This window comes from Nymphaea colorata, chromosome 6 (assembly GCF_008831285.2).
Source record: "Nymphaea colorata isolate Beijing-Zhang1983 chromosome 6, ASM883128v2, whole genome shotgun sequence".
Classification (NCBI taxonomy): Eukaryota; Viridiplantae; Streptophyta; class Magnoliopsida; order Nymphaeales; family Nymphaeaceae; genus Nymphaea; species Nymphaea colorata.
Genome location: NC_045143.1, coordinates 11283384 through 11308226, shown reverse-complemented (window position 1 = coordinate 11308226; position 24843 = coordinate 11283384). Strand labels below are relative to the sequence as shown.

General features: G+C 37.4%; 1 protein-coding gene across 9 annotated transcripts in view; it reads right to left on the bottom strand.

Moving 5' to 3' along the window:
• Positions 1–1451: 1451 nt before the first annotated feature.
• The window catches only part of LOC116256338 (inositol hexakisphosphate and diphosphoinositol-pentakisphosphate kinase VIP2-like), a 72769-nt gene continuing 49377 nt past the window's right edge, over positions 1452–24843 (bottom strand). For 6 of the 9 annotated variants that reach the window (XM_031632682.2, XM_031632683.2, XM_031632684.2 and 3 more), the window contains 11 exons: positions 23652–23777; positions 22503–22744; positions 22352–22396; positions 21859–21925; positions 21594–21665; positions 20466–20719; positions 20092–20149; positions 17895–18062; positions 15799–15873; positions 15469–15718; positions 11300–14674 (listed from right to left, as the gene is read on the bottom strand). In XM_031632682.2, the coding sequence (XP_031488542.1) occupies positions 14634–14674; positions 15469–15718; positions 15799–15873; positions 17895–18062; positions 20092–20149; positions 20466–20719; positions 21594–21665; positions 21859–21925; positions 22352–22396; positions 22503–22744; positions 23652–23777 (1398 nt within the window). In that variant the 3' untranslated portion in view covers positions 11300–14633. Of the gene's footprint in view, positions 1760–11299; positions 14675–15257; positions 15719–15798; positions 15874–17894; positions 18063–20091; positions 20150–20465; positions 20720–21593; positions 21666–21858; positions 21926–22351; positions 22397–22502; positions 22745–23651; positions 23778–24843 lie in introns of those variants that run through there. The other 3 variants (XR_004173092.2, XR_004173093.2, XM_031632686.2) reach the window with 3 other exon arrangements.

The window sequence follows — 24843 nt, the reverse complement described above, 5'->3', positions numbered from 1 at the left end:
ATTATCTAGATATGGTATACACAATGGGAACATCATCCACTCAAACAATTAAGACATCATTCAATTACGGTGTACAATTTAACATAAAAAATTCATTCAAATACCCTTGACCATTTGAAATACATATGATAGAACCATATCATACAATCACCTTAGAGTTTAATGTATCTGCCTCTTAAGTTGAAATCCCAAAATGTATCTACCTTTATATATATATATATATATATATATATATATATATATATATATATATGTTCTAAATTATTAATGTAAGTGGTCTTGTCGGTTTTTATTTATCCCACCCTATGGTTCTTTCACATTTTCATTTTTTGATTTATAACTCCTATGCTCACAAACATAGGCATGTGTGCACTGCGACTACCATCGTGGTCGGGTGAACCCCCCATGATGGTCCGAAACACTATGGACCTAGTCCTATTGCATTGGTGGAGCAACCTATTAGAAATTCATCCACAAATAGAGTTGCTTCGCTTGCCTAGGAAATTCGGTCTGGGAAGGCAAAGCCCTACATTTCAATAATATAATATGACATCTGAGGGCCTTGTACCAGCTACCTTATGAGTAGGCTCACCAGTGGGAAAGAAAGGCCACACCCACATGGAGCACCCCTCCAACCAGCTAACACGCAATTAGTATTTTATTAATTTTTTTAGGTGTTAGACGAAGAAACACACAAGCATTTTGTTATCATTCATGGGGGCACAACACAAATCAATAATCCCATATACCATTACGTTTATTCATGCTCACAATGGCTCAATCGATCAATCATTATCAATTAGGGGTCTAAAGTGGTCAAACAATGCCCCCAATCAAATCCCTATTTGCATTAACACAACCAATACCCTCTCAATCAATCATTCGAATATTCAACTCTATTTTTGGACTTAGATACCCATTCTTACTAAATGCTACACTTGGATAGGTGTACAGCAGGTTCACCTAACCTAGTGTAGTCATTATGCAGTAATCAGGTGCCTTTGTGATGGGACTAATTGGTAATGGGAGATCCAACAACAACCTTTTTTACAAAATGATAATCAATATCTACATGTTTCAGCATGTTTAGTAAAGACTTGAAGTGCCGAAATATTATCCCCAAATAGCGTAGGTGTCCATGAAAGGTATATGCCAATCGCTCATAAAATATAAGTGAGCCATATAAGTTCTGCAGTCACATATGCCATTGAATGGTACTCTGCTTCCGTTCTTGAACGTGCGACAGCTTTGCTTTATGACACTCCAAAAAATGGGATTCACACTAAGAAAAGTATAGTAACTTGATGTTGATTGTTCATATGCGTTAAACCCTTAACTTCCAAACCTCATCGCATCGGCAACGATGTGGTATTGAGATAGTGTAATATGCACTTGCTTCACCTACATACTAGTTATCTACCCTCCAACTTCAGCCCAAACCAAAGTCGGGTTGTCTTGTTTTGGTTCATCAATTGTTAGTTAGATCATAACCGTGTTTCTGCATATTACAAAACACAGTTTTCTAATGCATATTTGTCGTTGTCTAGGTAAACATTCAACAATCATTTTCCAAAACCATTACTTCGAAAAGTTAGTTTGACATGTTTAGATGCTTTCATGTGATTTCCTCCGAATCCAAGGTTGTTACTTTGTTTCTCTCTCCCTCCAAAGTCAGTCTGTTTCTGCACCACTGTTGCATGCTGCAGAGAATTTTCTCTATTTTGCGCATTGTTTCGTAATACAATCCTAAGAAGACTACCTGCATACATGAATAACGATGTAATATAACATGAATGAACAAATATGAAATCCCGAAGATCACAAATCATGAAAAAACAAAAGAAAATGCAAGAAACTCACATGAGACACACCAATGAATGACAACATATGAGAATCCAAGACAAACTAGACAAATGCAGTTAAACTTGTTGGGAGATGTGCATAATTATAAGATAACATGGTGTTCAATAGAAAAATTGCTTATGGATCCTAAGGCAGCTTTAAACGCGATAACAATCTACTTGACATGTGGAAAATGCCTAACCTTGCCTAACCTGGCGATAACAAAAGAAAATTCCATCTAAAACTTGAAAGAGGAAATAAACAAATAGATGACACCTTGTTACAAAAATGAAACATAACATGGAGAAAATATAACTACTACCTAGAATGTGGATTAAATGAAACTAGATTTCTCTGAAAACTAGTGTCAACCTTCCAATTGGATGAAGAAGAGATGCCAAGGTGATGGATTAGTTGTATTTAACCTAAACGAAGAATTAGGGATAAGATCAGTTCCCTAAAAGTTGGAATTTCCTCCAAAACAGAAAATCGAAACATATTATTAACTGACCAAGTTTGGGACTAGAAAATCTATCAAACAAAGTTGGAAGCTATCATCTTTACTAGTTGTAATGCATAGAAAAGTGGGTCAATGAGGTGGACCATATTTTTGAGCTTCTTAACATTCGAAAGGACAACAAGGTTAATGTGGGCTTATATTTGTTAAAATTGATGCCTAGAAGTGGTGGCTATCAACTTGTGCCATCAGTTTTGTGAATCAAGCACCAATCACATGGCCGCAGTTTAGAGAAGCCTTCTTCAGCACATATTTTGTCATGAAGATGCAATAATTCTATAAACACTAGCAGAATGTGACACACTTAAATTAAATAAATAGATGGAATACTAACAAAGGAATAAGAGATGGGGTGGCCAGGGTCAAACCCTATTTATTAATAAATGAGTACGTTACACCCCAACCATTTACCCCAATTTTTTTTTTCAACATAACACGTCAAGGCACGACGATATAACAATCACAATGGAGCTATGTAGATGAAAATAACAATAGAGAGAATAGTCCATTTATGTATCAAAATCATTTTATACAAAATGTCTTTGCATTTATCAATGTCATTCATGCCAAAAATGCTCATAAAATAAGAGGTTGAAACAAAAACAAGACATGATGCACCATCATGACTATACACCCAAAATATTCCCAACAAAAAGTGAGCTAAGAAATCTGATCAACCTAATGCTCTGGGTCCGCCAAAACCTAAAAAAGATAAACAACAAAAGGTATAACCTTCACAATATGATAAAAAGCCAGACAAATCCCTAGTCCTCTAAGGTAAGGGCTCAAATCTAGAGTCATATAGAAGAAACATCATCATTCAATACAATAATGCATGTGTGCATTCTTATAAACGGTCATTGTAGTCCCTTACATATTCCACAATATGTAGGGATTACTCAATAGACAATCTTTACACTTATTGGTCTCATTCATCCCTTTCACATATATTTTTTTCACGTCCATTACAGTTAATTGATAGCTCTTGTAGCTACAACACACAAACACATGCACACCATAGGCGACTTATGGTTGGGAGACAACCTATGTGGTGGTCTAAAATAATACAGATCTATACATGCTGCAACATTAGAGCAATACACTAAGGATGTATGAATTCTAAGGGGATTGCTTAGCCTTTTCTAGGACACTTAGGTTGGGAAGGCGGGAGCCCAATACTCCAAGCACAACACATAACGATATTCTGGGACCTTGGACCACCTAAGCTATGAACATACGAGACTAGTGGCAAAGACGAGATGTATCCAAATGTATTTCCATGACCCACTTTGCTTCCAATCAATTATTATTTCTTAATTTATCATTATTGATACACATTCACAATATGGTTGGCTAGCACACAAAGCTGGTTTACTTCACAACTGCAACTAGACCCCAAACCGCCTTCATAAGAAGTCACACACTCAATCAATCTTTTGGCTAGCCAAACCTCACTCTATGAGTACTTCTACATGTTAAGTTTATTCAATCAAATCATTGCTCAACAACAATGCAGATGAAAATCTCATAACAATCACAGCAATCAAACCATAAAAATCACTTCATATGAAAACATAGCTGAACCACAGAGAGTAATCTTGATTTTGATTGGCTCGTAGCTGTCCTAAGCAAATAATATGCTAGGATGCTCACCTAATTCACGATCAGGGTTGAGGCAACTTGATACTTCGACCAAGCTGTCTTAGGTAGTTATAATTTCTAGCATGCAGCTGCCTTTGCGTAACATTTTAAAAATAGTCAATCAATCTCATAATCAATCAATCTTGCACATATATTCATATGTCAAGAAGCACGTCATATCACACATCATTTAAACAAAACAAATTTATAAAATCCAACAATCCTGAAAGCTCACACGTGGGAATGCAACATTCTATCCATATTTGGCCTCAGGCAAGGATTTATCTAGAATGCTGCCATACATGTCGCATGTCTCCACAAAAACCTAAAATTTCCCTAAGCACAATCTTGTCACTTATGGTCTACTCGATGTACCCGGTCTACCTATAAAAATTCAAAGCAATAAGTTTTCTAGAACTAAGACCATCAAGTTGTAGGTTATTGACTCGAACAAGTACCGATAGGTTGAATAAACTTGTAGAACATTTCTCCAAGTTTCTATCATATTATGAGGTCATGGAGTGCATTCACTCACCTTCCACATGTTTGAACGAGCTTTCCCCTAATCTAAATTGAACATTAATATTCTCCAAATCATTCTATTGCAAATACACCCTTAGATTATTATAAACCACAATTCACATCTTTCACTTGTTAGCTCCCAACGACACCTGGGTCGCATGATTGGGGTCATTAAGTGTGAACCTTCCCAAATACATCACCACATGCATCATCAACTAATTAGACACCTAATTTAGGTGGTAACACCCTATCGAGGCATCATCCCTACAAGTATGCTTCTCCTTTGACAACTCGGCGATGACGACACCAGCTCACTAGTAAGAGCATATAATTAATCAAATCGACATAAATGAACATTTTTGTTACACCTTAGCATATGTCTGGACCTAATAACTTACATGTTCCGTCATCCCTTCAAACCATAAATTTAACATACAAACTAATCATAAGTACTCTCTTCCCATTTGTATCACAATAAGTACTCTCTTTCCACATGTATCACAAAATCCAACAAAATATAGCATGGAATGGATTAATGCCCCTCTAAAGAAGTCCTAAGAACTTCCCTAATGCAATAAGATCTCTATCATGCACCTTAGATCATTCAATATTGAGTCTAGCATACTCAAAAGATAATTATTCATGCACTCAAAGAAAATACCAAACAAAATATGCTCGATTAGGCCTCTCTCACCCCTCCTATTGAGCCCAAACTAATACAATCTTCCATGACAGACCTTCAAGCATTCCTCCGGCCACCAAACGTCAAGGCACTCCATTTCAGCCACTACCAACCTCCTTATTTTCTGGTAAAAGGGAGAAATCGTATTCTCCAAGCTGCAGTCCAACCCAAACAAAACTAAGGAAAGTGAGAATGAGCAAACGAGTGAGAGAGGAAAATTTGACGAGAGGGAGAACATTCGGTTGAGAGGGAGAACCAAGACAGAGAGATAGCTCGGCGGAAGGAGCAAGTGCATGAGAGAGAGTTCATGCGAGGGAGTTCGGCAACAATGAGGGAGAAGGTGAGAGGGCAATATAGGGTTTGGCTGAGGGCAAGAAAACAAACGAGAGAGTGGGAGCAATTGAGATTGAGAGGAACAACGTGAGGGGGACAGTGAGAGTCAGAGAGCTAGAGAGGGACGAGAGATCGAGGAGAGTAAAGTTACCTTCTGATTCTGCTTCAAACTCACTTCTCCTTCTTAGCCTACACCTCCTGCTTTTTCTTCTTCTATTATCCCAAAATTGCTGAAACTGATAAGGAGAGTTCGATTGGATGGGGGAGAAAAAAAAAAGAATGGAGGGGACAAGAGAAGAATGAGAGGAAATGATAGATAGCAAGAAGAGGGAGAGATTACCTCTATGGAAATTCCAGTCACCTCCTCCGTTCTACTTTTCCTTCGGCTACTTTTTCTTTTGCCTCCTATTCCTCTTCGTTAACGTAGAACAACGAGAGGAGGGATGAGGCCCCTAGCATCGGGCTTTCTTCACACGGGTGGCTTCACGGTTCTAGACGTTGGACGTTATAGGGTACCCTTGGTTTGAGGATTGAACCATTGATAGGAAACAATTTGGCCAAACTTTGCATGCAAACCAACAAACGACATTACTAACTGCCCTTCAAATATTGGTCATGCTAGCACAAACCATGGTGGGCAACCAAGGGAACAATAAATGACCCACAATTCAAGGTTAAGATAGGTATATGACGCAGTTTAAACCTGCTGCTGACAACATATAAACAATTCCATTGTTTTGATGTTGGAGGAGATGATATCTATGAAGTGAAGTGAATTTTTGAACTACATAGTGTGCCAGAAGAAAGCAAAGTATGGTGGCAGTCAAGATGTGCTATTTGATGTGTGAATCAACCATGAATTGTGAGGGACTAGTTGAGAGAACTCATCTTTAGCCCATACGTCACTACACATACAAGAGAAAGAAAAATGCAAGAATCGTTTGAACTATAGCAAAATGATTTGTGTTTTGAGAAATGTAGTTTATTCAATGAGTTTAACTTATAATTATATCTATAGAGATTTATTATAAATGATCGTAATCACGAGTATATATTAATACAAATAGGATTAGGTCCTTTGTCTACATAATTATAGTTCAACCATTGAGTTTAACTCGCAATTACATTTACAGAGATTCATTTAAATGATTGTAATCACAAGTACATATTAATAAGGATGTGATTTAGGTCTATCATTTACACAATTATAGTTCAACTAATTGAGTTTAACTTGCAATTACATCCAGAGATATTCATTTAAATGATTTTGATATGGATGAGATTTATCATCAATTGAAAGGATGTTGTCTGAATATTTGTGCAACAAACAAAGCATAAGCAAGAAAGAGAAAAAAAATGTGGTATGCAAGAAAGGCTATAAAGTGAAGTGGTGTGCAATAAGTCTAGCAGCCATTATGGTGCCACTACGATAGCATCAATAATAGATAAAGATTGGGTCTGAAAATTAAAAAACAATTGGAAATGTGGACTCATTCGTTCCAAAACATTTGTGTCTGCTGGTCGAGATGGATTCCATGGAAAAAAGAAAAATTTGGCAAACAAAATGACAAACTATCCTACAGAAATTGACAACTGTAAAATGTCACCATGACTAGCTTAGCGATGGTTTCAATGCTGCCAACTAGATGCCTGATGCGTTCGCAAATTCACCCAGGGAGGTATCACTATCAAGAAATTATGTCGTTTTTTCGTTGTAGAAAAATGAGATCTTTGATTAAAGATAGATCCCAAATTTGGTCAAAGATATTGCTAGAGTACTATTTGGTTATGGGACAACAAGTCATTTATTTCCAACAGTTTGCAGATTTAATGAATATACATGTGAACAGTATGTGTTATAATTAAAAACAGCGAGTTTTATGAATGTTCACAACTTGTGTAATCAATATTTGATTTGACATTGGTGTAGTGATTCATGTACATCACTTGTCTATATAGTTAGAGGACATGAATTTGAGCGGATACGATGTGATACATAGAATGGATTGGATCTATGAGTGTCACATGTACCTAGACTGTATGAAGTAAACAATACAATTGTTGTCCTGAACATCACTTGTCTACACAGTTAGACATCATGAATTCAAGTGGATTTTATGTGATACATAGAATGGATTAGCTCTATGAGTGTCACACATGTCCAAGCTATAGGAAGTACCAGATACAATTGTTGACCTAAACAACATAACCTATAGAATACTAAGAAAAAATCAATTTAACCAATAAAACTATAGTATATGCTCTGGAAGCTCAATAGATTTATGAATAAAAAAGGTATAATATCTTTGGTCAACATTGTGGTAGATGAATGTACAATATTGAAAGTGAATGATATGAAAATTATAAATGAATATCTAAATGTGTTCCCGATAAATTATTGAAAATATCTCAAGGATAAGTAGAATTAGAATAGATTTGGCACCATGAACCACTCTTGTATCTAAGGCACCATATTGCATGGTTCTATTTGAATTAGAAAAATTGAAGGACTAATTAAAGGAACTGATGGAAAGGGGTTTCATTCAACCAATGTGTCACCAGAGGAGCACTAGTTATTTGTAACGAAAAAGGACAAATCTATATAAATATGCATAGATAAATGTTTAATTGTGGCACTACTAAAAATAAATATCTTCCCCCAAAATTGAGGATATATTTAACCAGATAAAAAATGTCAAGTTTTTCTCGACATAAATTTAAGGTCTAGCCACCATCAAGATGTGGCCAAGACAACTTTTTAAACCAGATACATGCATTATAAATTTCAAGCAATGTCAGTCAGATTGATCAATGCCCCTACAACATTTATGGAATTAATGAATTAGTTATTCTAAGGTTACACAAACTGGTTCATGATTATATTTATTGATGACATTTTAATGTATTCTAACAACAAAATAAAACATAGATAGGTGTGATGGAGACTTTATGTAAACATAAGCTTTATGTCAAGTGTGAAAAATGCAATTTTTAGCTCGAAGATGTGAACTTCCTTGGCCACATTTTATCGAAATATGGCGTATTGGGGGATCCTCCATAAGGTGTTAGCTATATAGAATTGAAAAACTCCTAGAAATTTGATAGAGGTTCAAATTTTCTGGGGTTGGCAGGATATTATGAAGATTTACACAAGACTTTCAAGGATCGTCATGCCGATGTCTAAACTTTTGAAAGAGGAAACATAGTTTGTATGAGATGTTGAATGTGAGAAGAGCTTGCAAACATTGAAAGACAAGCTTATCTCTACCCCCATACTGACTATCTATTTGGAAAAATCAAATTTGTGATGTACACATGTGCATAATGAGAGCTATGGTTGTTTGTTGATGAGGCATAAAGGTGTTATTGCATAGGCTGCTGAAAACTCATAAAAAACAGTATCCTACTCATGCTTTAGATATTGAGGGAGTAGTATTTGTATTGAAAATATAGAGACATTATCTTTATGAGACAGAATTTGTAGTAATTACAGTCCACCATTAGTTTCAATATATATATTCTCCCATTTATATGTGGTTTATTGGACTCACATAATAGATTTCAAAGACATCCCAATTCAAGAAGATTTGACTGTAGAAGAAAACCCATCAAAATAGTGGATAAAAAGAACCAATACTTCAAATGAAGCAGTGAAGGTTGAATGACAATACCATGACTTTAAGAATCTGCTTGGAAATAGAAAGAATTACCTCCAACTATTTTGAGAAAAGATAAGATTTAAATTTCGGCCACAAAATCTTATTTAAAGGGGTAGAAATGTAATACCCACCAACTCAAAGTAAAAACTCTGATTTTCTATTATTAATTACAATAGGAGCAAAAAAAGAGAGGCATTGGTGGCAGCCATAGAATTGGCAGCGGCAAGTGACAGCCCTTTGCAGAAGTGTTTGAATGAGATATATTGTTGGTTTGGCTTAAGTACTCACAAGTATGGCAGCTAACTCAGTCCAATTATTGCCCTATTTTAATTTTTATAAATCACATGTATAATTGTACTTGATCGTGCTTGACTTTTAGAAATAATATGGTGTCAATGTGATTATTGAAAAAAATTTAATGTGTGATTGGAAAAAATATGTCAATGAGCTGTAGGTGTGTCCATGAGTTGAACTTGACTTCTCAAGCACAAGCAATGCACTAGAGAAGAATTTTAATTGTATACAACAATTGTTAGCCAACCATAACAGAACTCACTTGGTTTCTAAGATAACAAGGAGTGTGTGAACCATATTTGTATTGACCAACATACTAAGAAATTGAAAATTATAGTATGTATGATGCTTGACAAACCATTTCACACAAGTAAAATGAAAGAAAGACCATATGCAATGCATATTAGCTAGGACGACATAAATATGACAAGAAAAGAGAGAACAATATTATTCAATTCGAATTGAATAATAATTTGTAAAATATAGGATTCATAAAATTAGAAGCACTGTTCTTGTTGGACGAAATGATAAAGGAGTATCCGGAGACACATATACAAAAGCTTCGTATAATAATCCACAAAGAAACGATACGATTGGTAAGAATGCACAATCAAGATCATATACATATTATTTTGCATTTCTCAACAAATATAACGTGTTTCACTATTCTAAGTGCTTATTCTATTTTGGGTAATGAAGAACTTATCACTCTTAATTCTTGGGTTCAGGAATTCCTGTATAACTTAAGCAACACAATAAAACCTTTTCCCATTCTCTTATTAACCGATTTATGTATTGGATTCCTTGACACCAAAAGAAGAGTTCGATCCAATGCTTTATTTCTATCCTAGTTGTTCCTAATTCAACATTAGAAGTATATTGATTGTTCCTCAATAACCAAATACTTTTTTTTTGTAAATACTGCATATTTCATCCATGAATCCATTTTCTTCCCTCTGAGTTCCAATATCTATAAGAATTAGAAGTCTTACTGTTTTTGTCTTATTCTTATAGTATGAACGTACCAATTAATTATATGTAGATGATGAGATTCCGTTGATATGAGCCAATGCTATTATTGAACGTTCCAATTCACATGCATCCAATAGGAATTGAACCTATGAATTTGCCAATTATGAGTTGCACACTTTAACCATTCAACCATGGATGCTTCGCGGAGGCTCGTCATCAACAGGGGCTGTTTTTGTGTAAGTGGATTTCAATTGAAATATAATCTTTCGTTTAGGAGAAATCAATGAAATGACATCAATTCAAATCCTACATTTTTGAATTGAGAGAGATAAAAAATTCTCGATATTTCTTAGATTCATGGACCAAATTCAATTCAGTGGTGTATTTCACTCACATTTTTTTCCACCAAGAATGTTTTGTGAAACTGCTTGGCCCCCAAACTTGAAGTATCATGCTTTCACGTGATTCAAAGGGTTGAACAGGCAATCAATATTTCACTTTCATGATCAAAGGTGTAGTACTACATGTAGTCGCAGTATATATCGTATTAACAATCGAAATATGCTCGAAAGAAAAAATCTCCATTTGATGAGGCATCTTACTATACCTATGAATTCCATTGGACCCAGAAATGATACATTGGAAGAATCTTTTTGGTCTCCCAATATCAATAGGTTGACTGTTTCGTTCTTGTATCTTCCAAAAGGGAAAAGATCTTTGAAAGTTGCTTCATGGATCCGAAAGAGAGTACTTGAATCCTCCCAATAACTAAAAAGTGTATCATGCCTCTGGTGGAGGAACTGGATCGAAAAAAAGAGGGATTCTAGTTGTAAGATATATAATGAAACAATATCTCGAATTGACATCTCATTCAAAGAGAAAGATATCGATATCTGGAGTTTCTTTTTGTATCCTATATAAATGATCTGATCTGCAAGAACCATGGTTGGGAATTGTTTGATCGTGTTTATCCGAATCCGAAACCCCAAACAACAAAGAGCTGAGACAACTATTCCATCAAATGATATTGAGCATGTTTCCTATCTTTTCTTGAGAAACAAGTGGGATATTTCTTTGCAAAATTGTGCTCAATTTCATATGTGGCAATTCCACCAAGTGCTGGACGACTTCGAGGCCACTAAAAATGTTATCCTGTATACATCTGCCCTTCATGAAAGCATTTTGGTTGGGGGACAGAATTCTATCAAGTATCGGTTGCATGCTAGCGACCATGATTCTATTGATAAACTTCAAGACGCTGTTTAAAAGGAAAATAGGTCTAAACTTTTTAATCTGAACAGCACCATGAACTTTAGGGACAACCACAATATGAGTATTGTTAATACTTTTTACTATGCAACCTGTAGTTAACAAATTCCTGGTCGTACAAGCTAGATCATCTTTAAGAATGGGCAGAAGTCTTGATAGAACTTGTTACTAAGCCCATCCGGCCAAGGGGTAGACTCTTTGTCAGATTTCAGTACTGCCACTCGATTTCAGCGTCAGCAATGGGGGCAGAAATTCTGTCATTTTCAGCTTGGGAGACCAGGAGGCCTCTACCAGTGAGGACGGGAGGTTGCCCGAGGCCTGAGATGCTCCAAGGAGATCAGAAAAGCAACGGGTGCAGCCGTGCAGGCCTGAAATATGTCTTCAGGCTCGCAATAAGTTTCCCCAGCATAAGAGACGGTAGAAATGTGTTTTTTTCCTCTGCCATCCTTTGACCATGGCATGGAAGAATTTATAGTTCATATCTCCTCCTTGGAGCCACGTCATTTTGGACTGCATGACCTAGGCTTCTTCTAACAACAGAAGCCTACTTAGTTCAACCTTAGGTTCACACTCTCCGCCAATCACCCGTTCTCTCTCGCTGCGCTGCTGGACCTGACCAATTTGAGTACGCAATCTGCTAATGATTTTTGTTAGATTAGCCGAATCATTTCTGCTCCAGCTTCTGAGGTCTCTTCTGGTCCTGTCATGTTTGGACAACAGCCTAATCATCGGGCAACCACTGGACTCCATGGACATAGCTGTAGAGACAATCTTCTTGGAGCCACTTAGCTAGGGCCAGTGGACTTGCGGAGACAAGGCATCTGTCCAATTCGCTCATAACATTGTTCCCCGCAGATCTGTTGTTCGTCCAAGTATAAAGATTTCGGTGAAATTATGCCGTGAGATAAAGCGAGAACAAGCAAGGCAAGCCCTCAAGGCTGGAGGTTTGCCCTTCTTCTCCCATTCACCACGAACAAAGTTAAAGTCTGCCATACTAATGACCGGGAGACCAAGCCTAAGTCAGCACTAAGTTGACCAAATTGTTGGACTCGACGTCTGAAATCACGATCTAGGTAGACCCCTACAACCCCAAATACTCTATTAGAAGAGGCGCTGTTTGAGGGTAAGAATCACCAATGTAGCTTAACAACAACTGCAAGAACCTCAACCAAATTGGGATTCCATCTGGTCTAGCCCATCCTCTTGTAGATTGGAAATTTAGTCACTGTCCTGAAAGGCAGTACTGAATTTCTCAAGCCGATCTCATGTGAGCTTGGTATCAACTAAGAACGCAAGAACCAGGTTGGCTTTCCTGATGATGTCCATGCAGTCACGCTGAGCTAGCTTCCTCGCTAGCCCTCGGAATTCCATGAGAGGATCTTCATTAATGAGGGCTAGATTCTCCCCTCCCACCCTGGCCATCAGCGACATTCAATCCCCCTTCTGGGCAAGCATCCCCCATGCAGTTATCATTAGGCTCTGATTCAAGCAAGAATTCCTCACTCTCCAAGTCTATTGAAGAATCTTCATTCATCAAACACTAGGTATCTTCCTCCTCGCTGGATTGATCTTCCATTTCCTTGTCTGGAGGCAGAGCGCTATCGGCTATGTTCGGATCAAGCCTCCTTGTGTTTGAGGGCACATTTTTTTTCATTGTCTTTCATGTTTCTATCATCCAACGAGGGACTAGAACGATCTGAAATACCTTTGTTTCCAGCAATTTTGCTTGCCATCAAGGGGCCTGCGGCCACGATGGGAGAAGTAAGCCCTTCAACCTGTTGAAGGGAAGCCAATGCTTATGTTTCCTTCTCCGCTATAGGGTGTTCGGAGTGCCCTGCACTACTGGTGCGGGGGGAACTCAAGCTGCTGAGGGACCTTAGCCGCAGGCTTTGGTGCATCGTGTTCACCAGTCGAAGGGGATTACTGGGATGGAGCAGCACCGATCTGATCAGATTTCTCCTCTGTCTCCTACAGCAAGGAGTCCAATCTGTTAGATGATTTAGTTACAGGGACCTTCTTAGAGAGCTGGGGTTTTTCTTCTTGGGCATTCGAACCGTTTTCCATTCCTCTCCTATAGCCAAAACAGCTTGGGAACTAGAGGGCGTTTATAGAGACAGCACCTTCCGAGCCATGCAGACGAACCTGAAATGGCTGGTAGACCTGCATTCTGAACAAAAACGAATCCTCGATTCGCACTCAATTGCCTGCACTATAACCTTCTGTTCTTCTAGGACAAGCTTCACCTCAAGGACAGGGATGAACCCCAAGGGGACCTCAATTAGACTACGAGCAAAGTTGAGGCATGACCTCTCCTTGGTGAAGGGATCAACCCCAACGAAGATCGCTCCCATTATGGAAGCAGGGTTTTTGTGAACCCTAGGTTGCCAGAACAGAGTGGGGCGATCAGGGAACCTAATCCAGATTTTGTTAGCCGCATCGGTTTTCAATGGGGAGCCGGCTCCCACCTATTGGCAATGAGTAGACGGTGGCCAATCTTCCATCTACCAAGATCGGTTATAGCCACGATGTCCTCTTCTGAAGGGGCACAAATTAAAAAAGGCTTTTCCCAACAGAAGAACAACGCAGAGAGTGCATACCAGGCCATTGGGCTCGAAGCGCTGTGAAGATGAAACTGTAGTTCAGACGATTCCGGCCTCCAACAAACTAGGGTTGCAATCGTCGAGTACCTGAACGGCCGTTTCAGTTCTTCATAGGCTAGCTTGGACAAAAAGAGACGTTTCTGTCCATTTTCTTCCTTAATTTCAATCTCTGGGTGTCTCTGGGTGACATCCCGTAGTATCTTCCGTGTTTTTCGCCACCATAGAAGCCCAGGAGGACAGACCAGTGGAACTGTGGAAAGGGCTTGCTGACCACCGGCAAAAGGAGGAAACTCAGGGCCCCACTATCTCCCATTCGTGTTGCCGTCGTCTATTCCCTGCGTCACTGTGTCAAGCCCAAAACAACCAAATGAGATACTCAGCTTGAAGGTGTCAATTACACCGAGACATGCTCCAACAGCTAAAATGCACTTGTAACATTCCAAACATTTAAAAGTTTACAGAACCAATAAATGTTATCTCCTAGACCGATGCTAAAATGGACTTGTAACATTCCAAACATTTAAAAGTTTACAGAACCAATAAATGTTATCTCCTAGACCGATCCCCTTAATAACGAGGCTAAGGTGCCAAAAATCCTTACGCACCATATTACAAGTAACAAATATATCCGTGCCTTGTTTGGGGAAATTACATTTGCCAACTAGTACTAATTTATTTTTATTGGATGAAAAATAGAGGGAAAAGAAAAGATTGGCAATAAAGTGTTCGGATTTCTCATTAAACAGAAGAGAAAGAACAAGATTAGACAAAATTGTGTTTTGGATATTGATACCGGCGCTTGTATTTTTACTTTTATTTTTTTCTGGGAAGGAGATTCCTCAGGCTCTTCAGATTAAAGAGAGTAGGTATGTAGCATCAGAGAGGCAAGGCGACAAGGTCCGTTAAGCTAGCATGAGCAGGTCAGATTGGTCTGTTTCTCCTTCATAAAGGAAAAAAAGTACATTTCCATTCAGAAAATCGTACAGCTACTGTAAAAATTCTCTCATTGAGAACCTCAAACTTGACCGAAGCTTTTATTTGGGATCGTTACCAAAATTGCTTTTACAAATAAGAAAAGAATCAAACTGCAATTGCAGAAAAATGTGAACTGATTGCAACTTCTCTATCTTGCAGTACCATTTGCCTGCTTGTGAAATGGCCATAGACTTGCTAGGCGCTCGAAAACACCACCGGTTTTAGAGAAATAGCCAGCAAAAGCTTGAGGTGCTGAAGGAGGCGGAAAATCTTCGGCCGGCATGGCAAACGGGTGAAGCATCTTCTCCAACCTCTCCAGTGTGAGACAAGATCCCACTTCCTGCAACCTCTCTGGCCCCATTATTGGCAGCGTATGTTCTTGATGCAAGGATGAAGCCACCTCATCATTATACTGCAAAAATGAAGGTAACGCTCAGCTATGAATGTCAGGAGAAAGTTTCAAATATGATCTAGAAATCACTCATCCACCACCTCCAATGGACTCAAATCAGCACCACGGCTAAATGTCATCTCAATGCGAAACCTCTTTGGATCTTCAAGCGATACCTGAAACTTTCTTGGTCAGATTTAACATCGAGAATGCTGCAGTTACAGGAATACACAAGGGAGAACCCACTTCACGTGTCTAAATTATGATTATACGATACGGGAAAAACAGAGTGCATTGTGCAAGAATGCATAAAAAGGATAATGGACATTTGCTAAAAAGTAGTTGCACTTTTCTGATTTTATGTCATACATAGATACACCATATAGAGTATACGGTATCGTATATAATATAGGTATACGCAAGCATAAATATATTTATAACTACATATTTAGGTGCTATGCACTTTCTCTTTTGTATTTCAGGTTAAAAAAAAACAATAATAGAACCAACCAGAAAAGCAGGTATTGACCATCGCCTGGGCTGCAGTTACTGGCTCCAATGGCTAGCTCTTTAGCCGTTGGACCCAGCCAACAGCTAGACAAGCCAGCTTTCCTTGTGCATCTCTTAACCCTACTTTTTGCTGTAATAGTTGGCCCTCTTTAAGTAGAACTTCTCAATTTATTTTTAGCGCATTTGCATACTCTTCCTAGGCTGTTGTGCAAGGTGATGTTTTCCACCATATGAAGGATTACTAAGCCTTGTTTCTGGAAGGACTTTCATTGAAATTTCTCTTAATGTTCAAGAAAAAAAACAAAAACAACTTCGAGGGATGAAACAACATTTTGTATTGATTACTTACGTTTTACATATCATACAATTAATGGGGACTGCTTTTGTGAAATCCATGAAACAGAAGCCTTGACGATGTAAAATTGACTTTTAAACTAAACTAGACTGGAGGGGATCAATGAAAAAAGTTGCGATTGCAACAAACTCTGTTCATCATTATCAGCCTTTAAAAGACAGCAAGACTATATTTTGCAGCTCCGAATCCAAGTTGTTTTTACATTATCATATTTGATAAAAAAAACCTGTATACTTGATAAAGTTGTGTTAATTGTAATCCACATATGTGTATTACCCCCCACACATACACAGACGAGTCTTTTTGCTTGCACCCTCACCCCCATGCTCCCCATCTTAAAAAACCATTCGATCAAGTGATCAAATGACCATATGTGATGTATAAAATTTATATAACAAATAAGAACCCTTAAAATGCATTATTTCGTGGTGTTAAAAAAGAAAACCAACAGCGTCAAAATCAACAGAGAACAGTTCACAATGTGAAAGTTATGGGTCAAAAAGTCCCGACTCATTTCCAACACATATGAACCTAAGCATGATTTGTAAAAAAAAAAAATATGTTGAATCCATCAATAACATCAGATTAAGTGAAGATACTGTCAGTAAGCCCAGGAACACTATTTCAGTTTACACACAGTACAAACTGTCTTTTGTCTATTACATGTAACATAAGCATTAAGTGCCACTCTTTGCAAATTCCACCCTGTAGATGTAGTTTACAGTCTGCTTCTTTAATTAACAGCATTTTTTTAATAATATGATTTTTCATGCTTCGATATTTATATCTAAGTCATTAATTTTCAAGTGTTAAGACACCTGTCAATGTATTGCACTGATTTTCGAGGTCCTAGCATGCATTCATACAACACTAATCATGTAGCCACAAAACCAATCATGTAAAACACCTATTATTTAGTTTTCAGTTCAATAACAAACACACACGATGCATTCCAAAGACATCAATGATAATACTTCTCTCTGCCAATTAGGAATGCATGCACATGGATCACAAAGATGTCGGCACCTATAAAGAAGCAGCAGGAATTGGAATCACTATAGAAGCACTAAGTGAGCGGGGTCTGCGTAAACATCCAACTGTTTAGGACAGAATAACAGACAAGATTTTCGGTAACAAAATGGCTAAACAAGGGGAAAATGTCGTTGAATATAGACAGTGGCAAATGTTGCATATAAAAGATCCTAAAAAAGTTCAAAAAAAATTAAGCATTTGATCTAATAATTAGATATTTCACCATAGAAAGAAAAAATTCAATCAAGCAGGCTAACCAATGAATGAGAATAAAGGGAAAAAGGGCATGAATGTACAAACCTCCGTGTTTTCAAACATTCTAAGGACTATGTAACTCATATAATCCAGCTCTTTCGTTTTATACAATCGTTCCAATGCATTGTCACAAACAAGACTCGCCTCCCCTTGAAGTGAATCATCCATGTTACAGTATCGAAGGACGTTCATCAGAGAGTGTATATGAGATTCCTGCAATTAGGGACCACTTTGTCAAAAAAAATGTACTTTCTCTCAGTACATTCTCTCAGTACATGAACAAATAGTCAAATATCTTGCTAACAGAAGCATTTCCATGGCCCAAAGCAAGCCAGAACCTTGGAGACATAAGGTTATGGCCTTGGGGATTTTATGCTGAAGGCGATTTCTCTTAAGTAAACATTAAAAAATAAATGTAATAGAACTTAACCAGTTTGAAGTACATAAAAAGAGTACATATACAGAAATTAAAAAATAAATGTAATAGAACTTAACCAGTTTGAAGTACATAAAAAGAGTACATATACAGAAATTAAAAAATAAATGTAATAGAACTTAATCAGTTTGGAGTACATAAAAAGAGTACATATACAGAAATTAAAAAATAAATGTAACAGAACTTAACCAATTTGAAGTACATAAAAAGAGTACATATAGACTATAGAGAAATATGCAGCGTTGAAGTGATTTACAAGAAAGTTACAGATTAAAGTTCATCAAAAACTTTTACACCTGAAAGCCAACATTTCACTACCGAAATCGAAACCAAATTTGCAGAAACTACACTGATACTGCCAACCATCTCATCTACTCATAAACATGATGAAAACGACAAGGAAGTAATACTGTTCTTAACACATTTAGCAGGTTCCTGAGGTATCTATCACCATGCAGGAATCGAAACCTTCCTTTGCAATTCAAAGTAATTCAGTAGACTTTCGTGAATGCCCCTGATCCTGAAATAATTTGTCAAACCTCAACTTATGAGATCATACCATTGTCCACAAATATCGCTGGTTTCTTCCAAAGAGCATGGAAAAAATGGGACAATAACCAAGAAATGGGAAAAAAATCACCAAAATGAGAATATTGTGTTTCTGTATCCTTTTTAAAAAAAAAACTGTTTAATATATCATATTTTTTTATTTGTCTTTATCTATATTGAATTTTGATTACTGTTTTGTGAGAACAAAATTTTCAAAAAAATATATATATATTTTTGTATTTTAATTTTTTTTATTTTCAAAATTTTTAGGAGAAAAGGCTAAAAGCATACTTCATGTCTAACACCCAAGAAAAACCTCACCAATACTAACCTGACAACAACATTTGTGACAACGGATAATACACATTTGTCCGCTGCTGATTAAAGATAATTATTGTGCGTAGGAAGACATCACACCCATGTTGACATGGCCAAAGTTGGGTACTGGGTGCAGCATTGGATTCCCCCTAAGCATGGTCAACCCTGTGCCTGGTGTGGTGCATTTACCCATGGCTAGTATCGTCTATATCTGGACTCGGTCAATTTTAACCGAGTCTGTTTCAGTCTTTCCTTGAAGAGTTGAATTGAAAAAGTGCATTCTATAATAAAAGATAATCTGGTCAAGTTCCAACATCGTCAGTCACCCTATCCCTCTCCCTCAGGCAGTCATCTCCTTCAGTTCTCAGGCGACTCAAGCACAAGCAATAACAGGTCATTGGCTCTTTCTCATGTGCAGCAACATAGGAAGCGTCCCTGAAATCTCTCCCTCAATCTCTCTCTCTCTCTGCAGACCCGGCCACAACCAGCTATGCATTTTTTTTAAAAAAATTTTTTTCCCTGTGGTTAGAAGGCAGACCTGGGCAGTCCAGGTATGCTTTTTTATATTTTTCTCCCTATCACGTGGGTCTCTCTCCCCCCTAGTTTTTTACATACTATTTTTTGAAAGTCATTCACTTGTGTAAGCACACGTGTGAATCTAACCATGTGATATTACCTGCATGTCGGATTTCTTGACCAAGCTATCAAGTTGTTTATACTGTGTTTGATTGGTTTTTCTTATGAATCCTATTGTTATTCATTTAACGGCACTTATACCCGCACTCATGTAGCTTGATAACCATGTGACAGTATCTGAATGAATGCACATGAACAAATTTAGCTAGACAGGTACATTCATGAATAGATCACTAACAAAGCAGGGTTATCTTAACCAAAACTGCAACAGGTCCAAAAGAATAAAAAAAACAGAAAACCTACCGATGTGAAATAAAGTCTTGTACGAACATGCCTCTCGGGAGTCCTGACATTTGCATACCTGGAAAGAGACTCACACATGACTAACATAGATAAACACACAAACAGTTCCAAAACACCCATCAAACCATTCCCTTAACAGTGATAGAGGCACATTCAAGCCAGGGAGAATATGCCTCCTCTGACCCATCAAAGAAAATGTTGAGGGGCTGCAACAAGGTGCCCTCCCCACACACCCCACCCCCCCTCTCCCGGCCCTTCCCTGCCTGCTAGGCTCCCTTAACCTAGATTTCTGATTCCACCACTGGTTAACAATTAGAACACCCCCACCCCTCTTTTCTTCTGGAACACAAGAAAAACAAAAGATATATGCATACTTTGGATCCAACCGGTACTGGGTTTCTTTGTCATCATCATCTTCTTGGTCCAAGGACTTCTCACTTGTTGAACTTAGTCGTCTAGTGTCATCGATTTTAAGCTGGCATCTTGAAACTGCTTCAAGTTCTTCTGTTATGCTCCTAGAACCATTCAATGGTTGCTCCATACTGCTTTTAGGTTCAGCAACACTGATGGCTTCTTCACGAGTATTTCTGAGGTCAATCAATATTTTTCCCAACAATCTGCGAGCAATCTGAAGAGCAAATTACATGAAAACATGAGAAGTTACCACCTGATAAACTCACACCCAAACACATGTATGTAGATGTCTTCCCTCCTTGTGCTGACACGGATAGGCATGTTCATCCACTCACAAATACAGACACATGTATATGCTTGTATATGTCAACAGCATATTTCTTCTCATATTGACATTAAGGGCAGTCTTTGTGATAGATTATCATATTTTTAGTGAAAACCATGAACTTGTAGATTCAAACTCATTTTAAAAATAAAACCAAAAAACATGTCACAGCAGTCCAGAATCTAAAAAGGCCATCAAGTTTAAAATCCTTAAAAGTACTCATATACATAGCCCAGTTGCAGAAACTATGACTCAAAGCCTGTCTTATTACAGCATACAAGTAAATTACACCCGTATGGTTATTTTGGGCACCTGGTTGCCATTGGCTATATGTACATATGTGTGTGTACACAGACATATTAGAGTCATTTTCAGCAAAAAACGTAAAGGTAAAATCAATTAGCCACATGTAATGATCTGGAGGAACCAAAGAATTTAGGAAATGACTTTCGGAAAACACATTACAAGTTCACAGTTGGTAACTTTCAAAAGCACCATTACAAGTTTACAATTCTACATCAGGCCAGATAATTTCCTCTCTTAGTAGACAGGAAGATATCCAAAATATATAATTTATTACTAATAATGGCACCACTGAATAATCCCCATCTAAATTCGAACAAACAGCGGCTGTTTACGATCCCAATAAGTTTCAAAAACATCTTCCATCAAAAACATCTTCCAAAAATACACACTTATCTTATGAGCCACAGACAAATAGACCACAGGCTCATCAATATTTCCAACACCACTGATGACATACCTTAGAGCCAATTTTGAGCTTTTGACTGGGATTGATCCCGTACTCATTAGGGATGACACCATCAGCAAGCAGCTGAAACATGGTAAAAGTTCAGATGAGCATCTTACAAGAAATATTGTAATAACATGAAATATTGTGCAACATGAACTCTTAGAACAATGATCTGGGATCTATATATATGCCTTATTTCATCCTGCAGCCATCAAAAATATTGGATACAGGAACAATCACATAAGCGGAGGATTAAAGTGGTGCCACTTATTACCTGAGCAACCTTAAAAAGTTCATCCAAGCTCTCAAGATTAAGATGACTATTATGAAGAAGATCATATCTGTCACCCAAACACGAGATATTTAGAATAAACTGAACAATGAGACAGATACTATTAATAACAAGAGAGAAAGAAGATTTCCAAATGTCCTCATTGACATAAACCAAAGATTTTTATATCAGTTCTTTTTGTATCCATAATTAATTAGGCATATGTTGCAGTTGATATGTGCAGGAATACAGCCTTTTATAGCATGAAAAGAAATATGAAACTGCAGTGCAAGTAAAATAGTTTAATTGCACTTATCTAACTATGGACGAGACCAAGTTACTGTTCATATGATAATTCCGCATTTGCATTCTCATTTGATTCTCTCAGCACAGACCCAAAAGTGGCATGGAAAAGGATTACAAAGTGTTGTACACATACTCCATCCATATGAAACTGCAAAACTAAAGAGAAAAAGGAAGCACAAACTTTTCTTACTTGGAGGAATCATAAACATCAGGAATTTGTGTGATATCAAATCGCCTGAAAAAAATAATTAAACAGGAAATGCAAAGATGAAGTCATTGCATTGTAGAGCAAAAAAAATTGAAAACTAGAGACATACAGGATGTTCTTGTGGTAGACTTACTCTTTCCGTTCATTATACAGGTCCCTCTCAAGCTTCTTCCAACGAGCATACATCAAGAGGAAACCCTCACTACCACAAGGCAACCCAGCAGCAATGCGCCCAACATCAATATTTGTTGTTCCAAGGGCCTTGGCTTGGTCGTATTGAGGAAGCACTTCGTAAGAGCCTGTCTGTGTGAGCTTTTCGTCTTCATCTTTCGCAAGGAGCTTTACTTGAGAAGTGATCTTTTTTGTTAGTTTGACCTAAATGAGAGAGTTCATATGCAATCAGAAAGGCATAAAAATACAATATCCTACAGCAGAAACAGACAATGCTAGAAACATAAATATATAAAACTTAAGATGACAAAGAAAGATTCATTCTTGAAAATAAATGAAAAATAATGCATAGATTGCAACCAGCAACCTGAATGAGATTAGAACCAGAATGTAAAACTTGTGCTATGTAGATAGCATGTTCCTGTAGCTTGCATGAGTATAGAAGTTCATAGCAGAAAGGCTATAAATAGTTCCTTGTTCCCACTAACATGTCTTAATGAAATCATGGGGCAAGGACCAGTAGGTCAGTACAAATAAAATCAGGCATTGTGAACGTGCAAGATTAAAAAAGAAAAAAAAATTAGTACTGTAAGAAAAATGAGTGACAATCCCCCAACAGCCAACACATTTATCATCCTGCCTTTGTCAGGATTCGGCAACTTATTGTTGGCTTTTTCTTTCCTTCACATCTATATGACTGGAAAACTTGTCGCCAGAGCCAAGTCATGATCATGCTGCAGTCCACATATAACTTATGTCACATGGATACAGAACTTGGAGAGGCAACCAAAATCCTATGAAACAATAATTCTAAAACATTATTATGTAAAAAACTGGATGTGCAAAACATATGCAAGGCCCAGATATAACATGATCATCATTTCACATGCACTCTTGCAGAATGATGCCAAAGCACCCTAAATAAGGGGGAAGAAAAAACTAATTTAAGAATGAAATATAGTCCAGAAAATAATACTAACAAAAAAAGAACAGAATAGAAAGAACAAACTTTAGAAATAACACTTCAACCATGTAAGGCAAAAAAAATAACCATGAACCAAAAATGATTTCCAAAGTGATCTCCACTCAAAAAACAAAATTTTATCATTACCAACTTAGGGAGGAGCCCACAAGCATTTGGAGGAAGTCCTGCACCATCAAGCATCCAAGGAACTTCGGCATTCCCATTTTCATTACTTCCTTTCCTTGGACAAGTTATGATCTCATGCAACCTAGCCTGAAATGATTGCTGATGAAACTTAGACGGTGCAGAAGATTCTTAACATCATGCACCAACCCACATATAAGAGAGAAGAAAGCAACACCTGAGGTACAGAAGTGAATGACTGCATGTTCATACATGATTTGAACACTAAAACACATTTAAATATGAACACAGAATAACATGCATCACATGGCACAACAGTAGACAAGATAGTTGCAATCAATAGAATAGAGTAATGCATAAAAAGGTGCAAAAAATCAATAAGGAATCATGACCAAACAATTTATCGAACCACAATCAACATAGAACTCTATAGTATTAAGACCTAATCAACAGATCTGAGACACTTTTGAAAATTTACTTCCACACTCCCCAACAATTTCCATATTTTTTCAGAGAAGTAGATACAAAATCATTAAAAGAACAGCTGTCGCTGGGATATGCAACACGGTAACACACTGCTCTGCTCATCAAAGGGGAACATATGGAGCTGAAAATTCACCCTACCAACAGTAATCTGAAGTACAAATTCATCATATATACAGAAGATGAATAGCATAAGATCTGAAGACAAAAGCACCATTTTCTAGGAGATGACCAAATGTAGGAAAAAACTTGTCAAAGTCACCAAGTTAGAAAACATGAAAATGTGATCTGACACGGAAGATAAGCAAGAAGAGAAAAGAGAAGAAAAGAATGAAAACAAAGAAAAGAAAGATAAAAGAGAGGGAAAGAAAGAAAAGGCTAGGAGAACCAGAAGCAAAGGAAGGCACAAGAAAGAGCAGATAGAGAGGGAGGAGGGAAAAATAAAGAAACAAACAGCAGAAGGCAACAAAAAGTGGAAAAAGACATTATTCAGGTTTTATTTCTCAAAAGAATAAAAATGCAGAGGTAATAATTTCAATTTCCTATGAAAGCAATTTGTGACTTCAAATTTTCGTTAAAAAACTATCAGTGACGGGGCTATTTGGTACGCACCAGGGACAATTATGAGACTAACTGCAATAAGAATTAGACAATAGGATAATAAGTGGGTCAGGTGGTAGCAGCAGCTACCTGCCTGAAAAAGCATAACCCA